This window comes from Ochotona princeps, chromosome 8 (assembly GCF_030435755.1).
Source record: "Ochotona princeps isolate mOchPri1 chromosome 8, mOchPri1.hap1, whole genome shotgun sequence".
NCBI classification, from domain to species: domain Eukaryota; kingdom Metazoa; phylum Chordata; class Mammalia; order Lagomorpha; family Ochotonidae; genus Ochotona; species Ochotona princeps.
In genome coordinates, this window is record NC_080839.1 from 61,824,544 (window position 1) to 61,850,701 (window position 26,158).

The 26,158-nt window shown below is 50.1% G+C and overlaps 1 protein-coding gene across 1 annotated transcript in view; it reads left to right on the forward strand.

Moving 5' to 3' along the window:
* Positions 1-26,158, forward strand: part of ALK (ALK receptor tyrosine kinase) — an 878,396-nt gene that overhangs the window by 818,540 nt on the left and 33,698 nt on the right. The window contains exons 13-14 of the mRNA XM_058667362.1: positions 17,497-17,659; positions 25,875-26,025. Coding sequence (XP_058523345.1) covers positions 17,497-17,659; positions 25,875-26,025 — 314 coding nt within the window. The remainder of the gene's footprint in view (positions 1-17,496; positions 17,660-25,874; positions 26,026-26,158) is intronic.

The following is a 26,158-nucleotide window of genomic DNA, read 5'->3' on the forward strand; positions in this document are numbered from 1 at the left end:
TGAGAAAGTTTTATGTGTTTTGTATAAATTGATTGGCTCTATTTCTGCTAAATGCATTATCCATTCACCACAGAACAACTATTAGAGTTAATAGAATTTGTAGCTAGAGCCATTATGTGCCCAGCACACCCTTCTGGGATGACGGCATTGTTGGAAGGCTGGCTTCTGGGGGCCCGACTCCCTCTCCCTCAGCTTTGTCTTCCCACTGGCCTTTGTTTCCGTCTAAACTTCCATGCTCAGGCCTTGCAGGCCTAGCCCAGCCCCTGTAATGGTGCATCCCAACATTGTTGGCCTCTTCCCTCAGATTTATCCATAATAAATAGCACTTTGAATCCCAGGCCCCCGGACTCCATCCTCTTCTCGTTCATTGGTGATGTGGAGGACCCCATGCCAGGCTAGGGATTGGGAGGAAGCCCGGATCCTTCGTCTAGCGGTAGCTCTTCATCATGGCAGCTTGGGAGGCAGGGGGCTGTGATGTGAGAGGTCAGGAGAAGAGGCAGGCTAACTAGAGAGCCCACGCACTCCAGGGGCGGGGCTCAGATTCAACTCTGGGGTTCATCATGTCCTCAACAGCTTTTCTGCAGAAACACCCAGTATGGGCCTAACCAGGATGTCGTGATGTGGCAAGGAGCTGGTCAGACCCATAGGGAACCAGACCCAGCCCAGAGCTTTCCCACTGCATCCTCATGCCCTGAGTGGCTGGGTCACAAAACACAAGGCGGGGAGCAAGGGAGAAACCTGGCTCCTGGGCCCGTCTCACCAGCTCTCCAGGAAGCTCTGAGGAACAACACAGCTTAGGAAGCCAGGACAGTGGTGTGACCTTGGGAGGGTGCTGAGTCCCATTCAGAGTCCCCACAGCTTCACCTGAGCTCCCACCTGGCCAAGCGCAGAGGCCTCGTCAAGCTGCAGCAACCCCTCTCCCCTCTGCTGCATGTTAGCTCATGCCAGACAGCACACTGGGCTCTCGATTGCATGGCTTCATTTCTTCATGCATCAGCCCCCTTATACAGAGGAGGAAGCTGAGGCCCAGACAGGTTAAACAGCTGGTCCTAAGTTATACACCTTTCGTAAGAGGCTGTAGGATGCACTTCTTATCCACCCTGCACAAGGTACTTTTCTCAGCCAGATAAATCTGGAGGAGCAAACATGGGATAAAGACACTACAGAGGTAAATCATCTCCCTTCTGAAAACCCTGTTTTATTTTATTTATTTATTTATTTATTTATTTGAAAGGCAGAGTTATTGGGGGGAGCAGGAGGGAGACAGAGAGATTTTCCACCCACTGGTTCACTCCCCAAATGGACACAAACACAAAGGCTGGAGCTGGACAGAAGTCAGTTGCCAGGAGCTTCTTTCAGGTCTCCCACATGGATGCGGGAGCCCAAGCACTTGAACCATCCTCTGCTGCATTCCCAGGTGCACTAGCAAGGAACTAGATCAGAAGTGGAGTAGCTAGGACTGGAAGCAGTGCCTGCACGGGATGCTGGTGCTACAGGTGGCAACTTGACTTCCTGCACCACACCGCTGGCCTCTAAAAAGCCTGTTTCTCTTGGTAGTTTCTGCTTAGACAGCACATCTGCGGCCTCACTAACCTTCAAGGCAGTGAAACAGGCAGACCAGTGCACCCAGGCATGTGGAAGAAATCAGATAATTGCAACTAACTGGCATCCGTCCTTGCTCCCAAGGTTTACTGATGTCACTTGCCCAGCACCCAACAGCTCGGGGGAACAATTCTTTAGGGGGTGGTCACCATGGGGCCATGGCTGCAACCCTGGAAACCTGTGAGGGGCCTGGCTTCATCATGCTGACCTGGGTTCCCTCTTCTGTTACTAATCTTGGTTGTCACCTGCTGAGAGCCAGCACATAGTGACAGTATGAGTTGAAGCATGAGCTGTAATCAGGGGTGCCCCCCCCCAGCCGTCCCTACAAAGGGCTGGCTCCTTCCCAGTTAGGTTGTCACTCTTCATTTGGGTGTGTTCCAGGAAAAGAAGCGGCGTGAAACTAATGCGTGATTCATGAACCCCATCGCTGATATTAAAAGAGTCCCTTCTGGTGGAAGTAGCTATGCCCACAAGAGGGCCAGGCAATATCCAGCAGAGGTGGCAAGCATGGAGGACTTGCTAAGATAAAGTCCTTCCCCAGGGACCCCAGAGAATGTGATGGAGGGGTGGTGACACCAGGATTATAGGCGGAGTGCCCGCCAGTTACAGCTACACAGATTCCTAATATGCGGTCCACCATTTATTGACCTGCTCCTTCCAACTGCACATGGTGGTAACAGGGCCTAAGCACAGTTGATTCTTAGGCACCTTCTGAGTTTAGACATAAGCACAAGGAAGCAGTGCAACGTCATTTAAAATATATATATTCTTGAAATTTTAATTGACCTATAACGATTGCACATATTCCTGGGACACAATGTGATATTTCAATACATGCATATGGTTGCTGTAATCAGATTACGGTAAGTGGAGTTGTCAGTATGGTTTTTACAAATGCAGATGACCCGTTTCCAGGTCCCGGCCACACTGCTCACTTTCTGCAGCATTCTTTGCCTTGCTGAGCCTTTGTTTTGTTACAACACGAGTGTTTACCTGATTGGTGCTCACATGGCAAAGCTTTGCTGTCAGGATCCCTCGAGTGAACGTGTGCCCAGGGCTGGAAGAGGCATCTGGTAGTCTAGCTTTTCCCCCGTTTGAGAACTGAGAAAGCAAAGAATCAGAAAAGTCATGTAATTTGCCGTCCAATCCACTGCAGAGCCAGGATTAGGGTCACTCTAAAGTAGGAGCAATGCCAAATACCACCTGACTGTGGCTTTGAACAAAGTCAAGGCTAAGTGCAGGCTGCACTCAGATCAACTGTTTCCTCTTTTCAACTTAGCATTCAGAGTAGGCAACATTGCTTCTCTCCCTGATATCCAGTCTTAAGGAGGGGGAAAAAGTGCATGCAGAGTCAGTTGCCTTTAACCAGCACGCATCGGGTGCCTCGTCCGTGCCAGAGCCCTTGCCAGTGCCTCGAGGCCTGCAGCTGTGGACGGATGGAAGTGCTCATCTGGAAAAGATGCCTCCTGCTGAGCTCCACCTGCATAGGCAGGGATGAAGCTCTGCTCTGCCAGCCCCAGAGAGCCCCTGGCTCCCGTTTCGGTTCCCAGTTCTGATCACAGCTAGCATGAGGACGGGGACCCTATGCTAGCAAGCATGTTGTAGAGTGTTCTAAGTCCACCCTCATTGTGGGGGAGGGAGACTCAGGGTTCTGGGCATCCGTGCTGTTAGCACAGAGTGCCCCATTCAGCTCGGATGGACTCCAAAACGCTGTGTGACCCTCCTGATTTATACCATGTGGTGGCTGGGATTATGGCAAAGCTGCCGACAGGACACCTGGGTGCCATGCTGATGCTGTTGCCTCTCCCAGCAGCAGACAAGAGTAGAGCTTTCCCTCTCCCCACTGGCCAAAGAAAACATGTTGTTTTTTCCCATTTGTTTCCATGGCGGGTTATGTAAGTAGGAGACAATAAATGATCCAGGCACTCTGGGCCCAGCATGGCTTGATTAGGATCATTCAGCTCAAAGATTAACAGGACGTGGAAGGCCCCTTCATCCTTGCGAGTGCATTAAGCACTTGTTTGGGAAGACCACTTTTAATTATCCCTCTTCTCCCAGATTGTCTCCTCCTGCCTGTAGGGCAACGCCACACCCCCCTCTGAGCCTATTCAGCCCACTGCTTGTCGCAGCAAAGCTGCAGTGATCTTGGATGGAGAAGTATTTTTCTTTGTTTGTTTTTTAATCATCCAAGCCCCAAGCTGGACAGAGGATAAAGCAAGATAAAGGCGAAAATGCTAACACCTGACCACCAAAGGGGGTCATTCCCGCCTGCTCCTCCCCTACCAGGAGAAGGGAAAACAAGAGTTGAAGCTGCTCTTTGGTGCCACTGAGTCAGGGAGGAGTGAACACACAGGGCAGGACCCTCTCTGCTGGGTGCTCACACACAAACATGATGAGGGGGCCACGGAAAGGACGAGCAATAGCGCCGGGCCCTCGCATGGCTGCGTGTTATCTCTTGCTCCCGGACAGTAGCACTGAGGCTTCCTGTGGGCACAGTTCAGCGGTGTGTTCTCTCAGAAGGTTCCGGGCATACAGTTGGCCAAGGCCAAGGTCTCCTCTGCAAGTTTGCTTGGAGCAGGATTTGCTTCCAAGCCCACCTGGTTGTTGCCAGTTCCTGGAGGGTACTGGGCTGACTGGACACTCTCAGTTCTCCTCTCCCTAGCAGCTTGCTTGATCACAGCCAGTCAAGAGAGACATAATCTGTTAGTATGACGGCATCCCGTCACTGTGGCTAGCCTCTGGGTTAGAAGCAGCCCACAGGTGTCACCCACACTCCCGGGCAGCCTTCTGTAAGTAGTCAGCCCTGTTGCAGTTGGCCTTCTCATTCTTTCAGGTGTGTACCTAAGTATATGCCTGGTGCATTTTCCTCAATTTTTTGCAAGTGTCCCAACCAAATCCTAGTTCGCACCCTAGACATGTTACAAAAGGAGGAAGCAGAGGACATTGCATTTGGGATCCTCTCAACTGGATTCCCCAACCCAATCAACCATCCATTTATACTTGAATCCTACGAACTCCTCTTGTAGTAAATAAGCAATTGTGTGGATGTAAAGAATATCCCCATTCATCAATATCCGTTGAAAGAGTCTTTGGTTTCAAAATGGGAGATTCCAGAATCTTCCCCATGAAAGCTTTCAAACCAAATCCCATGTGATTAGATATTAGATTAGAAATCTAAACTGTTTTTTAAGAGAATACTGAGATTTTATGCATCTAATTGTTACTATTATTTAGTAAATGACTGATGGATTTAATGGTTAGATAACAAGTTAAGGAAAATAAAGCATAGCTTGGGGTTGTCCAGCAACCTGATCTGAGAATCAGAAAAATCTCCTGGCCCACAGAAAAGCTCTCTGGAGAACATGGCTCTTGATTTCCTCTCAACCAGCTTTATAATTTTTAAAAAAATATTTGTTTTATTTATTTTATGTATTTGAAAGGCAGAGAGGAGATTGGGGTGGGGCAGGAGGGAGAAAGAGAGAGAGAGAGCTTTCCCTGGCTCACTCCCCAAATAGCCAAAATAAGCAAGGCTGGGCCAGGCTGATGCCAGAAGCCAGGAACTCCATCTGGGTCTCCCACATGACTGGTTGGGGCCCTAGTACTTGGGTCATCTGCTGCTTTTCCAAGCACATTATCAGGAAGTCGGATCGGAGGTGGGACAATCAGTACTAAACAGGCCCTCTCTTAGAGAATGGCATTGTCACTGGCAGTAGCTTAACCTTGAGGCATAACACTGACCCCCCCCAACTGATTGTATGATTTTGATCCTACTAATTAATAAGTTCAGTCTGTCAACCTATATATTCCATGACCCATGAAGTCAGTGGGTTGTCCACCTGAAGGAGAAGGACTTCAGTGTGCATGTGTGAGTGTACACTGGTGTGTGTGTGTGTGTGTGTGTGTACATGTGAAGTATGTACATTCATCTAGCCTTGTGTATATGTGTGCCAGGCCCTCTGGGGAGTGCTCCCTTTTAGTCAAGGCCAAGAGGTGACCCAGCTTTCATCCCACTCCCACTTAATCTACCAAGCTGCTCTGGTAAGGCCCATTCTGTGTGGCTCTAATTCTAATTCACAAGCTCCAAATGGCCCAAAGTGTTCCCCTGACCACACACAGTACCCCCAGAATGCATGACCTCCTCCTTTTGACCACTCCAGTGCACTGGGGACTGGTATCTGGTCTATTCTTTCTAATGTATTTATTTTGAATGTTGGCTTTCATTTAGCAAATATTTATTCTCTACCTATTTGGGGTCCTGGACACAAAATTAGTCAGCCAAATAGAGGAAGCTCTGCTCTCGTGGGCATGTGCCCTAGCAGGGATACAGACAGCAAGCAGGTGTACAAAAGGCACTCACACGTGCAAGCAAGCATAAACTGTGAAACAGAGGAAACAAAGCAAGGGACAGAAGAGACAACCGCAGAGCCGCTGGTCTCTGCACCTGTGTTCTATGATGAGGGGATAAAAAGCATGAAGCCGTCAGGGTGTCCCAGTGTGTTGGAGAAGAACCAGGAAAATGCACTGCTAACTAATAACAAGCCCTGCTTTTTACTCCTAGGTTGGTGTAGCCCGGGGAAACTTTCAGGATACAGCTAGAGAAGTCACAAGCGCTAGAGGCCTTAACTGTGAAGTGCGCTCAGGTATAGCAGACGTGGCGGACGAAGGGCAGCTCACCTTAGCTGAGCATTCCAGGCCAGGGAGTGGAGCTCAGGGGCCTGGCTTTCTCCCCAGAGAAGGGTCCAAAGAGCAAGGGAAACCTCTTCCAAGTCCACAGATGGTGCTTTGTGAGGGACAGCATCAGGCTCCTCACTGTCACTGCTGTTTACAAGCAGGTGGGCGTCTCCATTCAGGTTGAGGTAGGGCTCTGCAAGGGCGGCTTTCCTGTTTTAGAGATGACTGCGAGGCTAGTGCAGTGACCCTGTAGGTGATTCTGGAAAGCCAGGGCCCACAGCTGTCCAGATTCACAGCTCTGCAACCTCTGGCCTTTCCCTCACACTTGCTGCCTCGTGCCTACAAAACGCTGCTGCGGGTCCAGCCACTGTGACGGTGTTGCAAGCAGGAACCAAAGAGAAGTGTCCCTTCCCTTCCATCCTCTGGTACTGCCGTCTGGTGCTGCCCTCACTCCTTGGCCCTTAATGCTCACTGACTGCTTCCTTTCTCGTTCGGGATCTGAATTTTCACCCTGCCACTCGTCTCCTTTGCCTCAACTCCTCCTAGAGGATCAGAACATTGGACCCTCACTGCCTGCACATCTAGCTGCCCATGGTTTAGCTCTTAGGATTCCGAGGCTCCTTGAACGGGTCACAGTCCGTATGAAGAAACAAACATCCAGAAGGGTTGCGAATAGAGCAGTGAGGGGCTTAAGCCTTCCCCTCTGCTGCCTCTCTCTCAGGAGCCAGCAGATTCACAGCAGGGGGCAGTGACTCCCAAGAACACAACCCTACCAGGATGCGCTGGATCAAGGCTTCCCTCCTGGTTGGCAGGACAGGAATCCTTGCCTGTCAGGGCCTGAATGAAGCAGTGCCGATAAACGAACCACCACCCTTTCCACTTAAGCCCCCAGATCCATTATGTTGTAACAGGCAGATGGGTGAGATCTGGATACCCACGTCAATATCAAATACTTTATTAGCACAACTCTGGCCTAAAGCCAGCTGGGGAGTAACCGAATTAGCCCCGAGGCCTCCCTTAACTTAAATTTGACAGCTCTGCTTTGGGACCGTGTGTTGTGTGACCTCTCCCTTCTCCGTGTGTTACAGCCTTCCTCGGGGAGCAGGGAGGTGACTGAGATCAGGGCACGGCAGCCATCACAGGAGCCATTAAAACTCCCTCCAGTTGCTGGATGTCAAGGCTGTTTAGGGTAATCGGCTCCTGAGAGCAGCTTTTATCTCCGTAGTTCTGACACGCTCCCCTGTGGCGGGTGGGGGGCCCTCTCCAAGGAAGAGTCCCCCAGGACCCCCTCTCTGGTCTTTGTTCCCTGGAACACCTGCCTGTCAACAGGAACTGTGGGTGAAATAAAGGAGATGAGAATGTGAATGTAAGAATGTAAGCAGATGGGTGAGGAAAAAACTAGTAAAAAGCAGGGCTCATAACCATCCGTGTCCCGGTCTTACCGTCAACAAATAGCAAGGCTGCCTCCAACGTCAGAGAGCCTGGGTTCAAGTCCCAGCTCCGCTCTCAGTTCCAGCTTCCTGCTAGTCCAGATCTTGGGAGGCAATAGGGATGACTCAGGAAGTCAGGTCCCTGCCATCCATGAGAAGGAGCCTGCATTGAGTGCTCAGCTCCTAGCTGTGGCACAGTCCAGTTCTGGCCAGTGCAGGCATTTGGAAGAGTAAATGGTTCTCTCTCTATATATATATGTCTTTCTCTCCCTCCCTCCTTCTTTCCCTCTCAGACTCCTCAACAACAGAGACAAAAAGAGAAATGACTCCAAAGTTTTGCATAAATGAATGAACGAAGTGTGTGTGTGTATGGGTGTGTGTATGGGTGTGTGTTCACAGAAACTATGGGTGCATGTGTAGTTATGCGGCACACATGTGTGTATACATGCATGCCTATATATGAAAATAAATAAAATAAATCCTGTCTGAGAAAAAAACTGACTGGAAGAATAAAACGGAACATTAATCAGCTAGAAGCTATTTATTTTGTGCAATGAGTACATGCAACTCCTCCTAGCCTCAGGTTTGCTCTGTAATCATGAACCAATTGTTTAAATTTTCTACGTGATTGACTATCTTATGAGATAAAAGTAACAATTCTTTCCCATTCCCTGTCTACTGACCTAACACGATCGTGATTGTGAGACACTAATCTCATTGGAGAATACAGATATATTGGAGAATACAGCTGTTGTAATTAGATACATTGAAATTGAAGGCCTACACATTCCCAACTCTGCTCATTCAGAATCGCACCACCATCCTTGTCTCCTTTTATTAGACTTACAGTGCCTTCTACCATCCACCCAATAGGAATACCGAATTCTAAGTAAGTCCCCAAATTGTGAAATAAAGCTAGCTCCCCTCAGCCTGATACACCCGCCTCAAGCCCCTACGTGCCATTGCATTTAAAGATTGCACAAGAACCTGCCGAAGTACTGAGAAAGTAGATACACCGCCAGAGAGAGAAGAGCTGGGTCAGTAGAACATGTGACTACTTGGGAGCACTGCTGGAAGGGCCACGTGTCCCTAATAGAACTTCCCAAGTCTTTGTGACACTACCACAGGGGGCTAAGACATATCTAGGAGACTGCATCCTATAAAAACAGAACACAGTGCGCTAGCAGGTGCTATGCCAGAACCAGTGGAGCTCCCCCTGAGCGGGTGCAGGACCTAGCCCCACTGCTGATGGGAGCGCACCAGTCACAGCAAGTAAGCACTCATGATGCCTACACTGGTGTTTATTCCAAAACTCCTGGAAAGATGACAATGATGGTAGATAGTAGCAGGGTTGTTGTTTTTTTTAATATCTATGAGTTCCTATATAAAACCAAGCACACGTATACCAAAATGGAAAACTCATAGATAACATTTCCCACAAAAATCTGATGATAAAGTATTCTTCTCAAGCCCCCAAGATACAAGTGAGGACCAAGCATCCACAGCTACAGACTTGTCAGACTTGTACAAAAGGGAGGAGGGCAAGGCAGGAAGCTGTCTCCTGAGCCTGAGAAAGGGAAGCCCCATAGCAACCCAGGGATGGCTGCTGGAAATAACAGAACATCATCAGAGAGCAGTTTCCTCTGGGAGAGACTTGGTCCAGTGCACCTGTGATATGAATGGAAGGAGCTAGAAGAGTGTGTCACTAGCTCTCCCCTGCAGGAAAAGACCCACACTGAGAAAACACTCCTAGGAGAGAAACCAATTTGCATAGGACAGGGAGAGTGGAGATGCAACTTCAATAGACAAGAGAATGGACAGGGGCCCGGCCGCATGGCCTAGCGGCTAAAGTCCTCGCCTTGAACACGCCAGGATCCCATATGGGTGCCGGTTCTAATCCCGGCAGCTCCACTTCCCATCCAGCTCCCTGCTTGTGGCCTGGGAAAGCAGTTGAGGACGGCCCAAAGATTTGGGACCCTGCACCCGTGAGGCAGACCTGGAAGAGGTTCCTGGTTCCTGGCTTCGGATGGTGCAGCACCGGCCGTTGCGGTCTGTATATCTGACTTTGTAATAAAAATAAATAAATCTTAAAAAAAAAAAAAAAAAAAGAAGAGAATGGCCAGATAAAATTGGGAGAAACAAACAGAGCCGGAAACTTGAGAGAGAAAGCTACCATACTTGTGAACACATGAAAGAAAGAGAGAAGGAAGGATGGACAGAAGGGAGGGAGGGAGGAGAAGAAAGAGAGAGAGAGAGAGAGAGAGAGAGAGAGAGAAAGAAAGAAAGAAAGAAAGAAAGAAAGAAAGAAAGAAAGAAAGAAAGAAAGAAAGAAAGAAAAAGCAAGCAAGCTAAAAAAAAGAAGTACGTTAGGTTAGAAAATCTCCTAAACCTTAGCAATTCAGGAAAAAAAAATTGACAAGCACAAATCCCATGCAGATTCACAGCGAGGAAGCAAAGAGCTTGGAAGACACAATAGCGCCTGGCAGAAGACAGAGGTCCAGCCGAAGGGCCTGCCCGCAAGGCAGGTAAACACAGTAAACTTTTCTTCCCAAATAAGCTACAAAACACGAGGCATGAAAAATTACCTACGTCAGTATAAGCTCAGAAACTAGAGCCTTGAATTCAAAGAAGAAACTTAATAGACCTTTTTTTTTTTCAAAAAAATGCCTTATCAACTAGGAAGGATGAAGAGTAAATGAGAATTAATGCTTCCTAAGAAACTGAAGATGAAGGAAGGGCTTTTTTTTAAAGCATCAAAAAGTAGACGTATGTGAAAGAAAAGAGAATATTCAATATAACACAATAGTAATTCCTAAAAGTAAAACTGCAAACAACTAGAGCAAAATGAATACTTACAGCTACAAACCAAGGAAAACACCCTCATTAAAACGACTTATTAAAGGGGTCCACCTAAGAATATTGACCCAGAATGAACAATAAAGAAAAGAACATTCTAGCAAAATTGCTAGACTTTCTGTCCGCTTCAGGAAAGCATTCAGTGATCTATGAGAGGAGGGAATTCAGATCATCAGAACTTTGAGAGTGGTCCTTTATATCACAAGAAAATGAAATAGCAGATTTAAAACAATCTAGAGAAAAATATTATCCACATCAAAGAATTCCAGGAATAATACCCCCCTCTGAGCCCTCTCTGTCCTCAGGACACTTGAAAATAAGCTTCAGATAACAAAAATCATTGAAGAAGTATCATCAGCAGGATTAACACAAGCGTTAAATGGCCAGTGGTTACAGACCCAAGATCCATGGGAGCCGGGAGAAGGAAGGATAGCGTGCCATGTCTGTCAGCCCAGGCTGTGTAGCTACAGTCCAGCTACAGGAAGTGATAAGCGAAAGGAGTACATATCCACCTGCTCTGCATCTTCATATTCATGACGGTGGTGAGTGGTGTAAGTGCTGTTCCTCTGATACTGCTGTAGGTATGAGGAAGGATCATCTAAATCAATACTCACAGGCAATTTCAGTCCCATTATCACCTATGTTCATGAGAATGTGTTTCCCACTATGGAGAAAGAAATCAGAATATGGAGAAGAATAACAGAAGTCAAATAAAAAACCCTATAAATCCTGAATTTGAATTTCAGCACACAGAGTAGTTTATCAAACCAGGAAGTATGTGTATTTTATGTATGTCTGTTTAGACACTCAGACTTATGTAGACATATAATTTCTAGCTGTATTCACTTATCAAAGCCTAGAAACAGCCACCAACCTAGTAGCTTCCATTGCACTTGGATTTTGTAACTGAAATATCTTTTACCTCTAAAAGAAAAGAGGGTTTTTGGAAAAACGTGTGACTCCAGGTATGGAGAAGGAACACTTTGTCATCCCGTGTAGCAAGGGAGCTTTCAAGTCTACAAGTTCATGTCAAAAGGATTCAGGATGCTCCCATTGGTCAAAGATGGGACAGTTTGGGCTTTCCAAGAATAATAATTGTGAATAAATAAAACTTAGAATTCACAGTTGGCCTCTTCAGAGGAGGATTGAGAACCTATTCGGCATCTTGAAAATTCTAAAAGATGAGAAAGAACTGAGCATTAATCCTGCCTTTCCTGTGTAAACTGAATTGCTGAATGACTAAATCATAAATGGGGTGAGAGCATCTCTTTAACATATGGCAGCTAATACATGAGAGTGATGCAATCACAATAGCATTATTTCACAGCTCCTGATAAATAAATGGATGTAGGTACTGGGCCTCAGCAAGTACATCGAAAACAAATGAGCACTAATCGGACATTCAGTGCCTCCTCATGCAAGATTTCAGCTGCAACCTCACAAAGAAACCTAATCGGCGCCCAGCAAGACAGACTAACACGCTGCACTGCACCAGAGATGCAAGCTCCCAACCCTGGGTCCAGATTCCTCCAAAGATAATGTAAGAGAAAGGAAGGAGTAGTAGCAGAAGAAGATTCTGTAGCTTTAAATAAGTAAACCGAAGAATTCAGCCAGCAAGTCTAGAGAACAGTACCTCAGGATGGGGCACACTCGGGCGATAAAACTGTTGTGAAACGTGAGGCAGCAATTGTTGTGTAAGCCAGGATCATTATTCCCTGTAGGACTGTGAGGAGGAAGGGGAGACATTGCAATGGCCATCAAAGGTTTCCTGAAGTGGCTGGTCAGTGTCTGTCCCTTGCCCTGGGAGGTGGTTAGCGTTTGTTTTATAGTTAGTATACACCTGCTATCTATACACACTTACCGCATAATATACACTTGCTGTATACATTAGGTATCTTTAAGTACACACTAGCCTTGTGGGGGGTTTCATATCTGTTTCATTTTTAAATGAGAGTCTCCTTTCTCATTGTTGGAAGGTCTTATGTAATCATACCATTAGACAGTGGATCTCTTTAAGTTGCCAGTGTATTTTTTTTTTTTTTTTTTTTGCACTTGCAACAGATCAAAAAAGCCAGGATTTTGAAACAGATGCATTTTTCTGGTAATCCATACCAGGTGATATCTAATTAAGTACTCCCTTTGTCTTTTGGTTGTTGGTGAGTTGCCTAGCTAATTGCAGTGTCGGTATTAGACAGATTATGTGTCTATAAGGGAACATTGCTCCGTCGTTCACGGAGTTGAGATGGGTGAAAGAAATGTTATAATCACAGTGGCTACAAGATGTGTCTAATCTTTATTTGGCTCTAATAAGAGGACCATTTATTTTTATCAGGTGTGCAAGAAAACGCCTTCTTTTTCTAATTTATAATGAGTGTTACATACATCTTATGGGTGGGTGAATGACTTGGTGTGCTCAGATACTGGTCACGAATCCTAGCTAAAGCACCCTAGGGTGCCCTCACAACGTTTCAGAACAGGGTGTATCACCCAGTGGTTAATGAGCTGGTTAAGACACCCAGGCCCATATCAGTGTATCTGACTTGGATACTGCCTCTGGCTTCCTGCTAATGCAAATGCTGAGGGCAGCAAGGATGACCAAGTGATAAGATTCCTGACACACAGGTGCAAACCTGAATTGGGTTCTGACCTCCCGACTTTATTCCAGAAACCCAGCATTTGGAATCTCTCTTTTGCTCTCACTGCAGTTTCCCTTCTCTTTGCCTCTCAAAACAAACTGTAAGTTTCAGTCTGCCACAGACTCCAAGAAGTTCAGCTTAGCCAGTGGCTATGGGAAAAAAAAAACCCAATTCTGTGGATCAGAACCTCAGTGGTGCAACTCGTCCATGGGAGCCGTTGAGTGCCATCCCATTGTGCAGCACACAGTGGCCTTCCCACCACAGCAGGGCCGTGTTATTGCGATGAATAATGATGATCGGGAGATTATCTTCCTCTACATCCTGCTCTTTTTGACTTGAGTCAAACAGATGAGACGACTTAGCAACAGTCATAAAACCAGTGCAATCACCATCTTAGCTTAGTGCTTTTGCATTGTGCTATGTATTACTAATTGATTTGTTTCTTCTCAAAGTATTCTGCTATATACTTAAAGCGAAGCCCAGTGCTTAATGGATGTTTCTTGACTCAGCTGTCTGTAACCAGTCAGCATCTGATGTGTGTGAGTTCCACATACAATTTAGATGTATTAAGCTGTGTTTCTACTATGTAATGTGTATAAGAACAAGGGAAAGTGATTCTCTTTTTTCCTCCATAAGTGACATTTAGTATAAATGGGTTTTATTTAGTTTGCTTGCTCTTCTATGTAAGAAAAGAAGAAACAGACTTCCTCTTTCTGCTGTTGCCAACCCCCAGCTCCTCTTGGTGGCCACTTGGGCCCCCCACAGTTTCACTGAGCTGCAGAGACCAATAGAACCCCTTTAGGAAGGGAGACATGGGAATCCTCAGACTGGCAGCTCAGCATCGAGCCCACCCACTGCCAGTTCTGTGACCTTGGTCTTCCCTCCACAAACCAAAGCTTTGCAGGAGACACAGTCCTGCTTCCTGATCTTGTATACATCCCAAATGTTGGACTTTCTCTATTGATTCCCCATATCCTTCCCAAGGACCAGAGCCCTAACTGAGCACCTGCTGTCCTTGTCAGATCCCCTGTGACCTTGGTCAAGCCCACCACTGCGACCACTGTCTTGGCACTGAGGCCCACCCATCACAGTATGCTGACCAGACTCCCACCTGGAAGCCCAATAAACCTCAACAACATTAGAATGGTCTGTTCATGGCTTTAACTGAACCTCATGCTCCGAGATCTAAAAGCAAATAAAAACTAATCCCTCTGAAACATTCCAAGGGAATTTCTTAGTGATTTCAGCATCTTTCCAGGCTTTGAACTTGGCTTGACAGAAGAATTGCATGTATTTCTGGTTTAACCCATTATCAATTATCATTGAGCTGCAGACCAAGCAAGAGTCACAGACATGTTCAGTTCCAGTGGGCGCATGTTTAAAAGCCGATTCTAGCACCAAGAAGGCCTAAGAAAGGACACCACGGATCAGGGACTCAGATAGGGACAATCTAAAACGATTGAAGGCTGGGAGATGTTTGACCACACTCAAGAACTCCTGTTCTGAGGAGGAGGAACCCTCAGTGTTTTCCCTTCTCCGAGGCTGATAGGCTTAGAAGAGCTTCTTCCTTTTTAGAGTTCTTTGGCTCGTGTGGACAATGAGGCAGGTGGAATAAGGATGCAAGCCTGACTGAGGAGCAGGCTCTCTGGGGAAAGTTCTTGCATCATGCAAGTCCTACTTGCCTATCTTTCCCCTCAGGAGCTGTTGGGTCTGAGACTTCAGGGCCCTTGGGACTTTGTCTTAAACTCCTCAGGTCACTGGGGAACCACTGAGTCTGGTTATCTCCAAGCTTCCCTCTTGCTGTGACATGCGGTGATTTCTGCAAATTCTGGACAGCACATAACAGGAGCCAGTAGGACAAAGCTTGAGAGAGGCAAGTGCACACGTGAGAAGTGGCCAGCCTCGCCCAGTGAGCAATAAACTCCAACTCCATGGTCCCAAACGGTAGTGCTGGTGGAAAGCATAAACTGATTGCAAACAAAACGGGGGCAGATTTATGAGGGTCAGAGCCATCCAGGGAAGCAAGAGGACCACCGTGCCTCAAAGGCTGCTGGGAGCAACAGAATTATGGCCGGGTGATTCGTGGTTCTGACCTGGGATGGCAAATTCTCCATTCCCATGGAATCCACTTTAGAGATAGTTCCCTCTCTGGACCTTTCCATCTGAAATTGCTACAAATGAAAACAAAATTTTGAGTAGAGGAACCACCTGAGACCAATATCATCTGTCCTCTGAATTGGGGAAATACCAGTCCCTTTACTGAGAAATGGCCCCAAAGTCCCTCCTTTGTGGAATCAGGGACATAAATTTCAAGACTGAGTATCTGCAAAAACTGAATATGAAGTCACATACTTTTTAAACTATATTCACTATGCATCTCTGCTGGCAGCTTTTGTGCTAAGCATTTTGCTCGGGTCACCATTTTATTTGCACAGAAAGTCTATGCGGTAGGTTTTATCACCTCTGTCTGTACATGGTAATAAATGGAGGTTTAGAAAGGTTAGGCACTGTAACCCAGGTGTCACTGTTTGAATCAGGAGCAAAATCCAGGGTGAAAAAAAAAATGCGTCCATCAGAATCCAAAGCCCACGCCCTCTTCCTGTCCCACTGGCCAGGAAGGAGAAGCTCTCAGACCCCTGGGACCATCCTGGACCTTTCACAGCACTGTTGCCCTAGGTTGCAGGTGGCAGGGAGGCCCACTGGAGGGGAGAAGCTGGCACAGAGGGCCACACCATCCCTTCAGCTCTCTGCCCCAGCACGCTGTCAAGGGAAAACTACACAAATCTTATCTCACTTTCAGGATTGAATTCACTTTGTAAACACCCATTCTTCTGCCCCCAGGTAAAAGAGGCTGCTGGAAACCTCAACTGCCTGCTTGGGCATAGGCCGGTACAGACGCAGCTTTACGCCTCGGCTCATGGGCGGGGCCGGGGAGGAGTTTGTTTTGCAACTCCCTTCCTGACCTTTCCCTATTTTCCCTTCCCTTGTCCTCATTGTCATCTCAACTGAGTTCCAATCCCCGTGAGCTGCTGGCCCCGAGATCTATGTGGACAGAAATGACCGTGGTCATGTGCTGGTTATCAGGGGCCGCTCTAGCCTTGGCATGTAGGCGAGCATCATCGACACCAGTCATAGTTGCAGAGCTTTGGGCTTGTCAAGGAATTCTCATAGCATGTGGCTTCTTTTAATTTTCCAACCCAGTCTCTTTCACAGGCAAAGGAACTAGATTAAGGTCTGATAATCCACCATTGATGAGGTTATCACTTTAATGTTCCAAGTAAACAATGCCCCATGCACACAGATAAACAGTCCCATCATTTTCTATAGGTAGAATTCAATTTACACTCTCTCTCTCTTTTTTTTTTTTTTTTTTGCTTTCTAAGTAAGTTATTAAGAATATACTTCTAGGTTTCTGTTGGCTGTAAATTTATTAGAATTCCAGCCAACATGAGATCTGGCAATTCTCAAAGGCCTGGCCTTTACAGAAAGTTCTGGAGAAGGTGAGGAAGGGTGATGTCCCTAGAAGGTGAAGACAGAACACACTACACAGAGGCAGGAAAGGGAGGGCCGCCCACTAAGGGCACATTCACTCTGTTCTGTTTCCTGTCCTCTCTGTTACATAGACACCCTAAAAACTGCTTCTACCGCATCCCCAATAGCACCCTGGCTAAACATGGAGAAGGATCCCTGCCCTGGAGGCCTATTAGGGGGTTCCTGACAAACAAAACTATAGACAAGGGATACAAGGCTTCCTGCTCCAACTTCTACTGAGGGTACCTAGACGCACAGGGGGCTCGTGGAGTTGATGCTGTCTCCAGTGTATTCTCCCAGTCTTTGCTAAAGCAAGGGGCTCCTACCTGCCCAAAGCCAGGCCTTCCCAGGCAGTTTAGACGCAGTCCCAACAACACAGGTGGAACACCTGTGGCTTGCGGGCACTGTGCTGGAGACCAGCTGCTGGTGCCTATTTCACCTGAAGGGGGCGCAGTCGCTCCCAGAACCCTCCACCTCCGGGTCAGCAGCCGTTGCCCCATCACCACACCACCGCTGTCCTTTGTTATGATTGCTTACGTCTCTCTTGGTTTCTCTCAGAGGCTGTAGGATTCTGAAGGCTGAGTCCAAGGGGCACTCCAGCTGCAGCTCCCCTCGTGTGGCGTAGAGCAAATCCTCAGCACAGGTTGCTGGTGGCTGTCCTGGCCTTGGTGCTAACCTGTGGAGCACGCAGCTGTCCAGACAGCCCAGGGACGCTGTGGAGGAAGGGTGCCCAGGCCAAGCGAGTGACTGCTTCTCCCCTTGTGCCGCAGTTCACTGGCTGTTCACCACGTGCGGGGCCAGCGGACCTCATGGCCCCACGCAGGCCCAGTGCAACAACGCCTATCAGAACTCCAACCAGAGTGTGGTGGTGGGAAGCGAAGGCCCCCTGAAAGGCATCCAGATCTGGACAGTGCCGGCCACCGACACTTACAGGTGCGTATGGAAGAGGGGAGGCCGAGGGACATGACTGCCCTCCTGAAAGGGGCTGGAGTGCAGCCTGTGGGTGCATCACCCGAGGCTGCGCAAGCATGCCAAGGTCCGAGGGTGGCGGCTGCGGGCCGCGCGAGGGTGTAAGGGCTGGAGGTGGGGAAGTGCAGCCGGCGAAGAAGAGGTGTTCTTTGTCTTCAAGGAGGCGTGCTTACGGTAGCTGCCGGATGATTGCTAACGATGATAATTACGGCGAGCATGTTCTTTGAACACGACTTGGTGTTCTTCAAATGAGGCGGTGCATGTAAGAATGTTTAGGAAACAAATGTTGGATACACATGAAAGCTGCTGTCCTTCTCCTGGCATCTCCTTCCCCAGGCCTTCCACGCTTACAAGCTCAGCAGCTGCTCTCAAACTCTCATCCGCCCCCTTCCCAGCCCCGCCAGTAGAACAGAGCCAGATGGGGGCCGCCTGACTCCACTGCACCACCTAGAGGCCAGGGCACTCAGTGAAACTGATGGCAAAGGGAGAGGGGCTGCCCCCGCCCTAGTGACAGGTGTGTCTGAAGAGGTGTGTTCCTCACGAGCTCCCTGTGATGCTACTAAACCCTGTGAGAACACTGTGTTTCACAGACCCTTCGGGGCTCATGAGCCTGTGAGGCTGTGCAGTGTCACATCCAGGCCACTGCCACCGTCCCCATTTGGGCAAGCAAGGAAAGGGACACACAGAGAGTGAGGAACCTCCCTCCAGGCACATCCTCCAGAGACTGCCTGCCACCCCTTGGCTGAGACCCCCACACCGCAGCTCAGGCACAGGGCACAGAGCAGGAGTACCGGTGAAGGGAGACCCCTACTTGGGACATGCTCCCAGGGACAGAGCATGGGGCAGGAGGGCAGCTCTCCCTCCCCTCCCACAGCTCCATCCCCCCACTAAGGCCTCAGCCTCACTCTTTCCCCAGGGGGCAGGGCTTCTCAGACTGTCCTGTTCTTGCCCAGCCTCCCATCACCACCCCAGGGAGAGCCCTAAGTGCCTTATGATTGATACTCTGCGCAGAAGGCCTGCCTGTAATCAGATTGACCACTCCCAGACCCACACAGCCCTAGTCCATGTCCCAAGACACCCAGGCCAAGCCAGTCCCCTCACTGAAAGCGAACTAGACCCCCCCAACCCCCACCCGCTTCCTGCTGAGCAACGCTGGGAAGAAAGCACTGAAGTGAACTTTAGGCTCCTTTCTTCCGCAACTTCTTTGAAGACACTCTGTAAACGTTCACCAGAAATGCATGAGCAAGTAACACACTGGATCATGAGCTGCCCCTAGGGGGCCCCCATGAGCTGCCATGCCCATGGGCACTGTGAGCCAAACTTGCCTAGGGTAGCTCCTCCCTGGAGATGGTGTATCCCCATCCATAACAGACAGAGGGTCACTTGCAGCTACCCAGCTGGCTGTGAAGGTGGTATGCAGGGGCTAGCAGGATGCCCGTGTGTCCGGTGCTCGCTGGCCCATAGGCCCAAGGGCAGCAGCAGGCAGACCCCCCCAGGTAGCAGAACCCCCCAGCAGTGCCCAACTTGGCCATTTTCAAGGACCTTCTCCCAGCTCCCACAGATGGGGTCCCGTATTTTGAGACTTATCCTGCCTGAAGAACTACACTTATTAGCTAAGATTTCATTCATCTGTCCATTTATCATTCAGCACAGCTGGGTCTGAGTCAGGTCTCCGATGTGCATGGCATGCCCCCTGTATGGCCATATGGCACTAAAGCAACCTCAGCTCAGATGGGGAAAATGACTGCATGTGGCCGTTAGAGACTAGGGGACCCTGGCACAACCCGCAGCCCCCACCAGATGATGGCCTCATCGGCAGTGACTACAAAGAGCCACGTTCCGGTTGAGGTGCCCAGACTACTGGAGAAGACATTCCAGGTACCTGTGTTTTAACCACACTGTAACTCAAAGAGGTTGACTGACCCTCACCTCATCCTGGGCTCCCCTACAGGGCTCCTCTGCTAACCACTTACTTCAAAGAGGGAGGCTCAGAAAGCAGGGTGGCAGGTGTGCCCAGGAGGAAGATACACACCGGCCTGGAGCTCAGGTGTGCCTCCAAGCCCTGCATCTTCTCCCTCTGTGTCCCCTGCCACTTTCTCCCATCAACAACATGACAGGTGACATAGTCCCTCCCTCCAAGTCCACATGGCCTAGTGTCTGGATTTGTCCTGCTTCGCAAATAGAGAAACATCGTATGCAGCTGTGAGACACCTGGCACCGAGGCGCTGCTGTCTGCAGCCCTAGGGAAGGTGTCACACTCAGGGGACCCGAGCTAGAAGTCATCTGCACCAAGGCAGGAAAGCCCTCCTGGCGGGTAGCCAGGGTGCAGGGGTCAGGCCCGGCTGGTGCGAGGAGCTGAGGCTAAAGCCGCAGGGCCTCGCCAGGGCTAAAGCACCACCTCCCAAATGCCTCTAGCTCCCTCTGCTGACGGCGTGAGGGAGGGATAAAGTAAGGCTATGGGTGGGAAAAACCAAGGGAAGCCCGGAGTCCTCAGCAGCAGGGCTGGCCCCGGGGAAGGCAAATACAGCAGTGTTGGCAGGGGACAGGAGATGTTGCAGGGCCAAGTTGGTCTGGGAGAGGGTCAGCGTGGTTTTCACACAAGGTGGATGCTGGGAACAATTCCCAGGATGGCCTCCATACCCCTGGCTTGGGGAGCTACAGAAGCAGGGACAGTGAAAGGCAGGTGCTATCCTAGGAGCTGAGCTGGGAAGGAAAAGCAAAGGTTAGGGCAGTAAGGAGCAGCGGTGCCTGGCCAAGGGGGATTTCTGGGCCATGTTTCTGTGTGACAACAGTTTCTAGAATGTTCTCCTAGGGGACAGGTAGTCACAGTGGGCAGAGCATAGGAGATCATTACCACACTGGGAACATAGACTATGAGGTCTGTGCTGGCCACGGTCAGCCTCAGGAGGAAATGGTAGCAGATAGCCACAGAGAATGTTGGGGGCATTGAGGGAGACCCCAGTGTTGGGCATGGCACCTTTCTCCAAACAGCTCCCACCTGTTGCTCCTCCCAGTTGCTCCCCTTCTTCGTCCACCCTCTCCAACCCTCACTTCCTCCTACTTCTGCATCCTTCCCAGCCCTTAGCCCAACACACACACAAACACATGCACACACATGTACACACATGTGTACACACCCACACACTAGAGATGACATATAGACATTTGTCACATCTGGCCCATGGCTCCTGATAGAAGTTCTCACACAGGTCACCCACCCTTCAGACACTGACATGGAAGAGACCCAGGTTCCAGCTGGAGCCACTGACCTGGGCCCCAGCTGGGGTGGAAGGTCTCAGCACTTGCTTCCTTACCGGTTCCAGGGATCAGCACCTGTCACCGGATGGCACTGTCATCCAACCCAGTCCACAAGCAGCATGGAGCCCCCACTGCGTGCCTGGTGCTGGGGAGGGGCCGTGGGGCTTATGGAGAGGGCTAAGGCTTTGGCCTCACAGTCTCTGGGAAGACTAAGGGTAGCAATGTTCAATAACAGCCTCTGGTGGCCATCGGGTTGCAGAGCACAGCAGAAGAGACACCACAGATGAACAGAAGGACAGGCCACCATGACCTACTCGGAGTCGGGGGTGGAGGAGGAGAGCCACAGGCAGAATGAGTTTGGGCTTAACCTGTGCCACCAGTGCACCATGGGACCCTCCCTACTCTCGGGGTTCTGTCTGTAGGCTCGTGTCACCAAGATTGCCAGCACTTGGTTGTCCCAGGCACCTAGGGCTGCACTGGCCAGGAAGGTACTGTGGTTGGATGTGGCAGAGAATGGGCCATGAGCCCTGATTACTGGTGCAGTGGGAATGGAACGTGGGACTGCCTGTCCAGGCAGCACGTGCTCCTGTTCCCAACCCCTTGGGTCCTGTCCCCAGGGGTGTCACCCAATGGCTTAAGGGACCCATCCGGATCAAACAACCCTGCATCTGCTCAGAAATCTCCTGCTTACCAGGCCCCATATTCTCCCAGAGCATTCTCTGAATAGTCTCCCCAAACCCCTGAAGCAGGGAGGACGGGCAGGGTGCATCTGACTGTCACCATATTTCAGATGAGGAAATTGAAACCCAAAGTACCCCTGAGAGTGAGAGGCAGAGCCCACAGGGGATTGCAGGTTTTCCACTTCTCTGTGGCACAAGAGACAGTTGGGGTACACTGTGTTTGTGGGAGTCCTGCATCTGCCACCTCTCCTGGCACCCCCTCCTGGGCAGGGTGTGGATGCCACCAGCAGGCTGCACGCCAGCTGTGCTGTCATTTCAGAATCCAGCAGGCGGCCACTTTGATTTGCTGCTAATTCTTTATTTAAAAAAGATTCACAACTCAATTACATAAGGTAACAATAGCTCACAGTCAATAATACAAAACACAAACCCAATAAACATCCATTCTGACCAGGGGACATGGATTGAGATGAGGAAAAACAAAAAAAAAAATTGCAGCATCAACTTGTCAAGAGCGGTATCTTGTAATTTCCAGCAAATTGGAATCACAGCGAGTCATTTCCCCCCACTTGAGTGGCAGGTATATTAATTTCTTGTCATTTGTCAACCATCAAAAATAAACTGTTTACAAGAGACAGGGAGAAGGCTTGAAAGAGCCGGTATAATGGTGTTATCCTGGTACAAGTTCACATCGCGTGCTCCACCGCGTCCCAGGGACCTGAGAGACAATGAGGGTACCATGTGCACCCACAGCTCCCTACAGAGGTGGTTCCCCAGTGCAACCGGACAGTTTGACCCCACATACCTGTGGCCGTGCCCTGACTCACCCACAACCCCAATCTCACGCATGCTCCTCTTGATGCCTCCAGAAGTCACTCCATAGAGAGGAACAGACAGGCTGGCCCACCTGGTCATGCACCACCGAGTACATGCTAGTGGTGAAGCAGCCAGAATATGTCACCCTCTTAAATCAGGCACTGAATTAAGCCCCTCTCACACATCATCTCCTTCAGTCCTCACAGCCGTCTTCCAAATACAGAAGCAGTATTCCTCCTGCCCAAGTGAGGAGCCAGGTTCAGTGGGGATCCGAGACCTCCCCCATGCCAGACAGCTGCACAGTCACATTTGACAGAACCTGGAAGGGCTCAGCACCTGGGACCCAGATGCATCAGTGAAGGAGGTGCTGGCTCTGGGGGTCAGTACAGTGACAGGTTAGCACCTGGTGAGGGCAGTGGGGCAGAGAAGGAGGTGCCTCTCCCCTGGTACTTGGCCCTGAGTGGCAGGGCTCTGTTTGATCCAGGGTTGTCTGTCTTGCTTTGTTCACTGCAGCACATCCCCCGAAAGCACTATCAGCCTTACAGTGGCTGCTAGAGGCTTCTGGAGGAGTGAAGCTCTAGTAGTGAAATCTCAGGATCCCACAAACACACCCCAGTGCTGCAGGCAGCTCAGGAAAACTGCTACCTTCTCCCCGCAACTCCAGACCAGTTCAGGTTAGGGAGACCACCATCAAGAGAAGTCACACCGAGCCAGCTCCACCGTCTGCCTTAGAACGCTGAGAGCCAAGTCTGGCCCAGAGCCCAATCCCATGCTTTGGCATCCATTTGTAGTCCTCTTTTATTCACACTTGCTGGACATCCCCCACTAGGGCAGTAGCTCATCTTCTCGCTCGGTAGTGGAAGTTGAGGCTGACGGAGTTGCCTCAGGACACACCGCCAGAACCAGTAGGGGACTTTGAGCCTGTGGCTCCTTTCATCGCATCTCACTGCCAGAGCTGGGTCAACACTCGGAGGATGTTGGCGTTCAGATTTGGTGAAGGGGCAGGAGAACTAGAAGGCTTAGGAAGGGGAAGAAACCTGAGCCAGGAGCAGACAACTTCTAATCCATAACCATTCAGCTACATTTAAGCATAAGGAAGAGTTCAGAGTGACTGATAATAGAAGCAGATGAATGCAAATGACGGTGCCAAGGCTGCAGAAAGGCATGCCCAAGGAAGACTGCACACATACAGCAGTGAGTAGAAGTTGCCCAAGCAAGCCTCAAGTGCAGGTCACTTTTTTAATGCAACCTTACCAAGCACCAGCAACCTGGAGCCGTGAGCAGGCAGATGGAGCCAATCCACATGGCTTCCATCGGTTACATGTTCTCAGGCAGGCATCCCGGTCCTTCACCTGGTCCCTGTGCAGGCTCCCTTCTTCCGAGATAAAGGACCCTACTATGACACCCCTCAACCAGGAAGTGTTTGTGTTCCTGGGCTTTGAAATTGTCTTCCTTCCACCTCCATTTCCTGCCCCCGCCAGGCCTGGGGGACTGGGACAGTCCAGCAGGTCCTCAGGCCTTCGTTGTGCATGCGCGTTAGTGTCCAGCCAGGGCAGAGAAGAGATATGGTGGGTTTGTTTGGAGCACAGTCTGCTGCTGTCCGGCTGCGTGGCCTCCCAAAGCGACCCCTTCCCTCTGATCCCTGTATCCTCATCTGTCCAGTGAGATGAGTAGTGTCCACTCTTCATAGCTCCTGGGAGCCCTGTTTGCAGGTCTGCCAGCACCAAGCCAGGAACATGGGGGCATGCCCAGCGATTGGTGCGCACCTCCAAGCCTCCCTCTTCCCCACCCCTGCCCATTGCTGCAGTCACAGCAGTCCACAAGCCCTAGCCCACACTTCACGGCTCTCTGCCTGTCTGGGACACACCTTTCAGCTCCACAGTGAGCTCCACAGCATCACCTTGATCCCACTGAGCTTCTGGGAGCCCTTACTGCAGGCAGACACTTGCAGCTTCTCGGAACTCTCACCCCACTGTGTCCTCCGGTGTCACACTCTCACCAAAGTTCAAAAAAGAAGACTCGGTTCTTCTTCATCCTGCAGAAGAAGCCGGGCCTCTGGGAAGGTGTGGGGAAAGGTGGGGTAAAGGAGGAGGGTCCACTGAACTTCAGGGATCCCGGGACTTCACCACCTTGTGTTCTGCAGGGAGCAGCAAACTTCTGCTTTTGGTTCCTCTGTCTCCTCAGTTTCGTCGTAAGCCTTTCCAGGGCCTGGTGTCTATCTCGGTCTCCTCTTGTCCACTCAGCCTGAGACCATTCTGACATTTCATCAGCACATGGGCACCTACCAGAGCCATGGGCAACAGAGTCTCATTTACCTGGTCATGGAGACTTCAGTCCTTTCCCTGTCACAGGAGCAAATGAGCAGCCTCAGAAGTTTGTCACTGATCACAGAAAGTCCTTGAGCTCTGCACTGGACAGCCCCCAGGGGACCATCCCTGGTTCCCAACACGGGACACTCCCTAGAACCATGGGAGAAGCCACTGTGTGTACCCTGTGCAAAGCCATCTCCACCTGCCTTCCTCGTTTTTCATTAAGGGCCTTGGATCCAAGCCCGGGGCGAGGGGGCACGACAGTGCCTCTCCCTGGCAGCAGAGCCCTGGGGAGACATCAGTTAACTGCCAGAACATGCCACTCTTCTGACACAGTTCACGAGTTGAGCTCTTTTCTTTCCCATCCTTGCTTGACTCTCCCCTAACAAGCATGGGGGCAGCAGGAGCCATGCCTCATCCCCAGGCTGTGTGTGTGGGGGGTGAGTGCATGTATTGTCATTGCCATCGATTGTTCGTGTGTTTCCATTGCTGTCGGTCATCTGCCAGCTGTACTCACACTTTGCTCTGGAGGGAGCGGCCATGGGAAGGAGGCAGCAAGCAGTCTGGGCTGGGAACCCCCGCTCTCCTCCGTCTCTAGCATCAGATGCTGGCGATGATGAGAGCTTAGTACATGGCAGCCACAATCTGAGTCTCCGTGTCTGCATTCCTGTCTTTGTCCTAGCATATGTTCTCTTAATGTCCCCGGGGGACACATGTGGGGAGGGGAGCGGGGATTGGATCATGTGCCGTCTTTGTCTTGCACAGGAAAATCCACAATGAGAAATCCTGGGTTTTCAGAATGCCAGCACCCCAGCACTCCCTAATTCATGCAGATGCTGCCTCTCTCTCTCTCTCTCTCTCTCTGTCTCTCTCTCTCTCTCTCTGTCTCTCCTCACCCCTTCCTAGTCCTTCCCCTTCCTGCCTCTATGACTGAGGCATTCTCTGTTCTTCCTCTCTAGACTGGCCTGGCCCCTGCTGCCTCCATTGACTGGCACAGGCGATGACCCTGAGATGTGATGGGATGTGCATGCTGCCCTGGCAGCTGCTGTGTCACCAGCTGCAACTCCATGCAGTACAGGAAGGCCCACATGCACATGCTTTTTCCCACCCTTGCAGCATTTCAGGCTATGGAGCCGCTGGCGGCAAAGGCGGAAAGAACACCATGATGCGGTCCCATGGTGTGTCTGTGCTGGGCATCTTCAACTTGGAGAAGGACGACACGCTCTACATACTGGTCGGGCAGCAGGGCGAGGATGCCTGTCCCAGCGTAAGTGCCCCAACACTCACCCAGCACCAGAGGCAACCCCAGGGAGGATACTGATGCCCCACCTGTTCCTCTGGGGAGATGGAAAACAGGAGGGCTCTCCCTTGGTCTGCCTGCCAGTGCTTCTCCCTTCCTG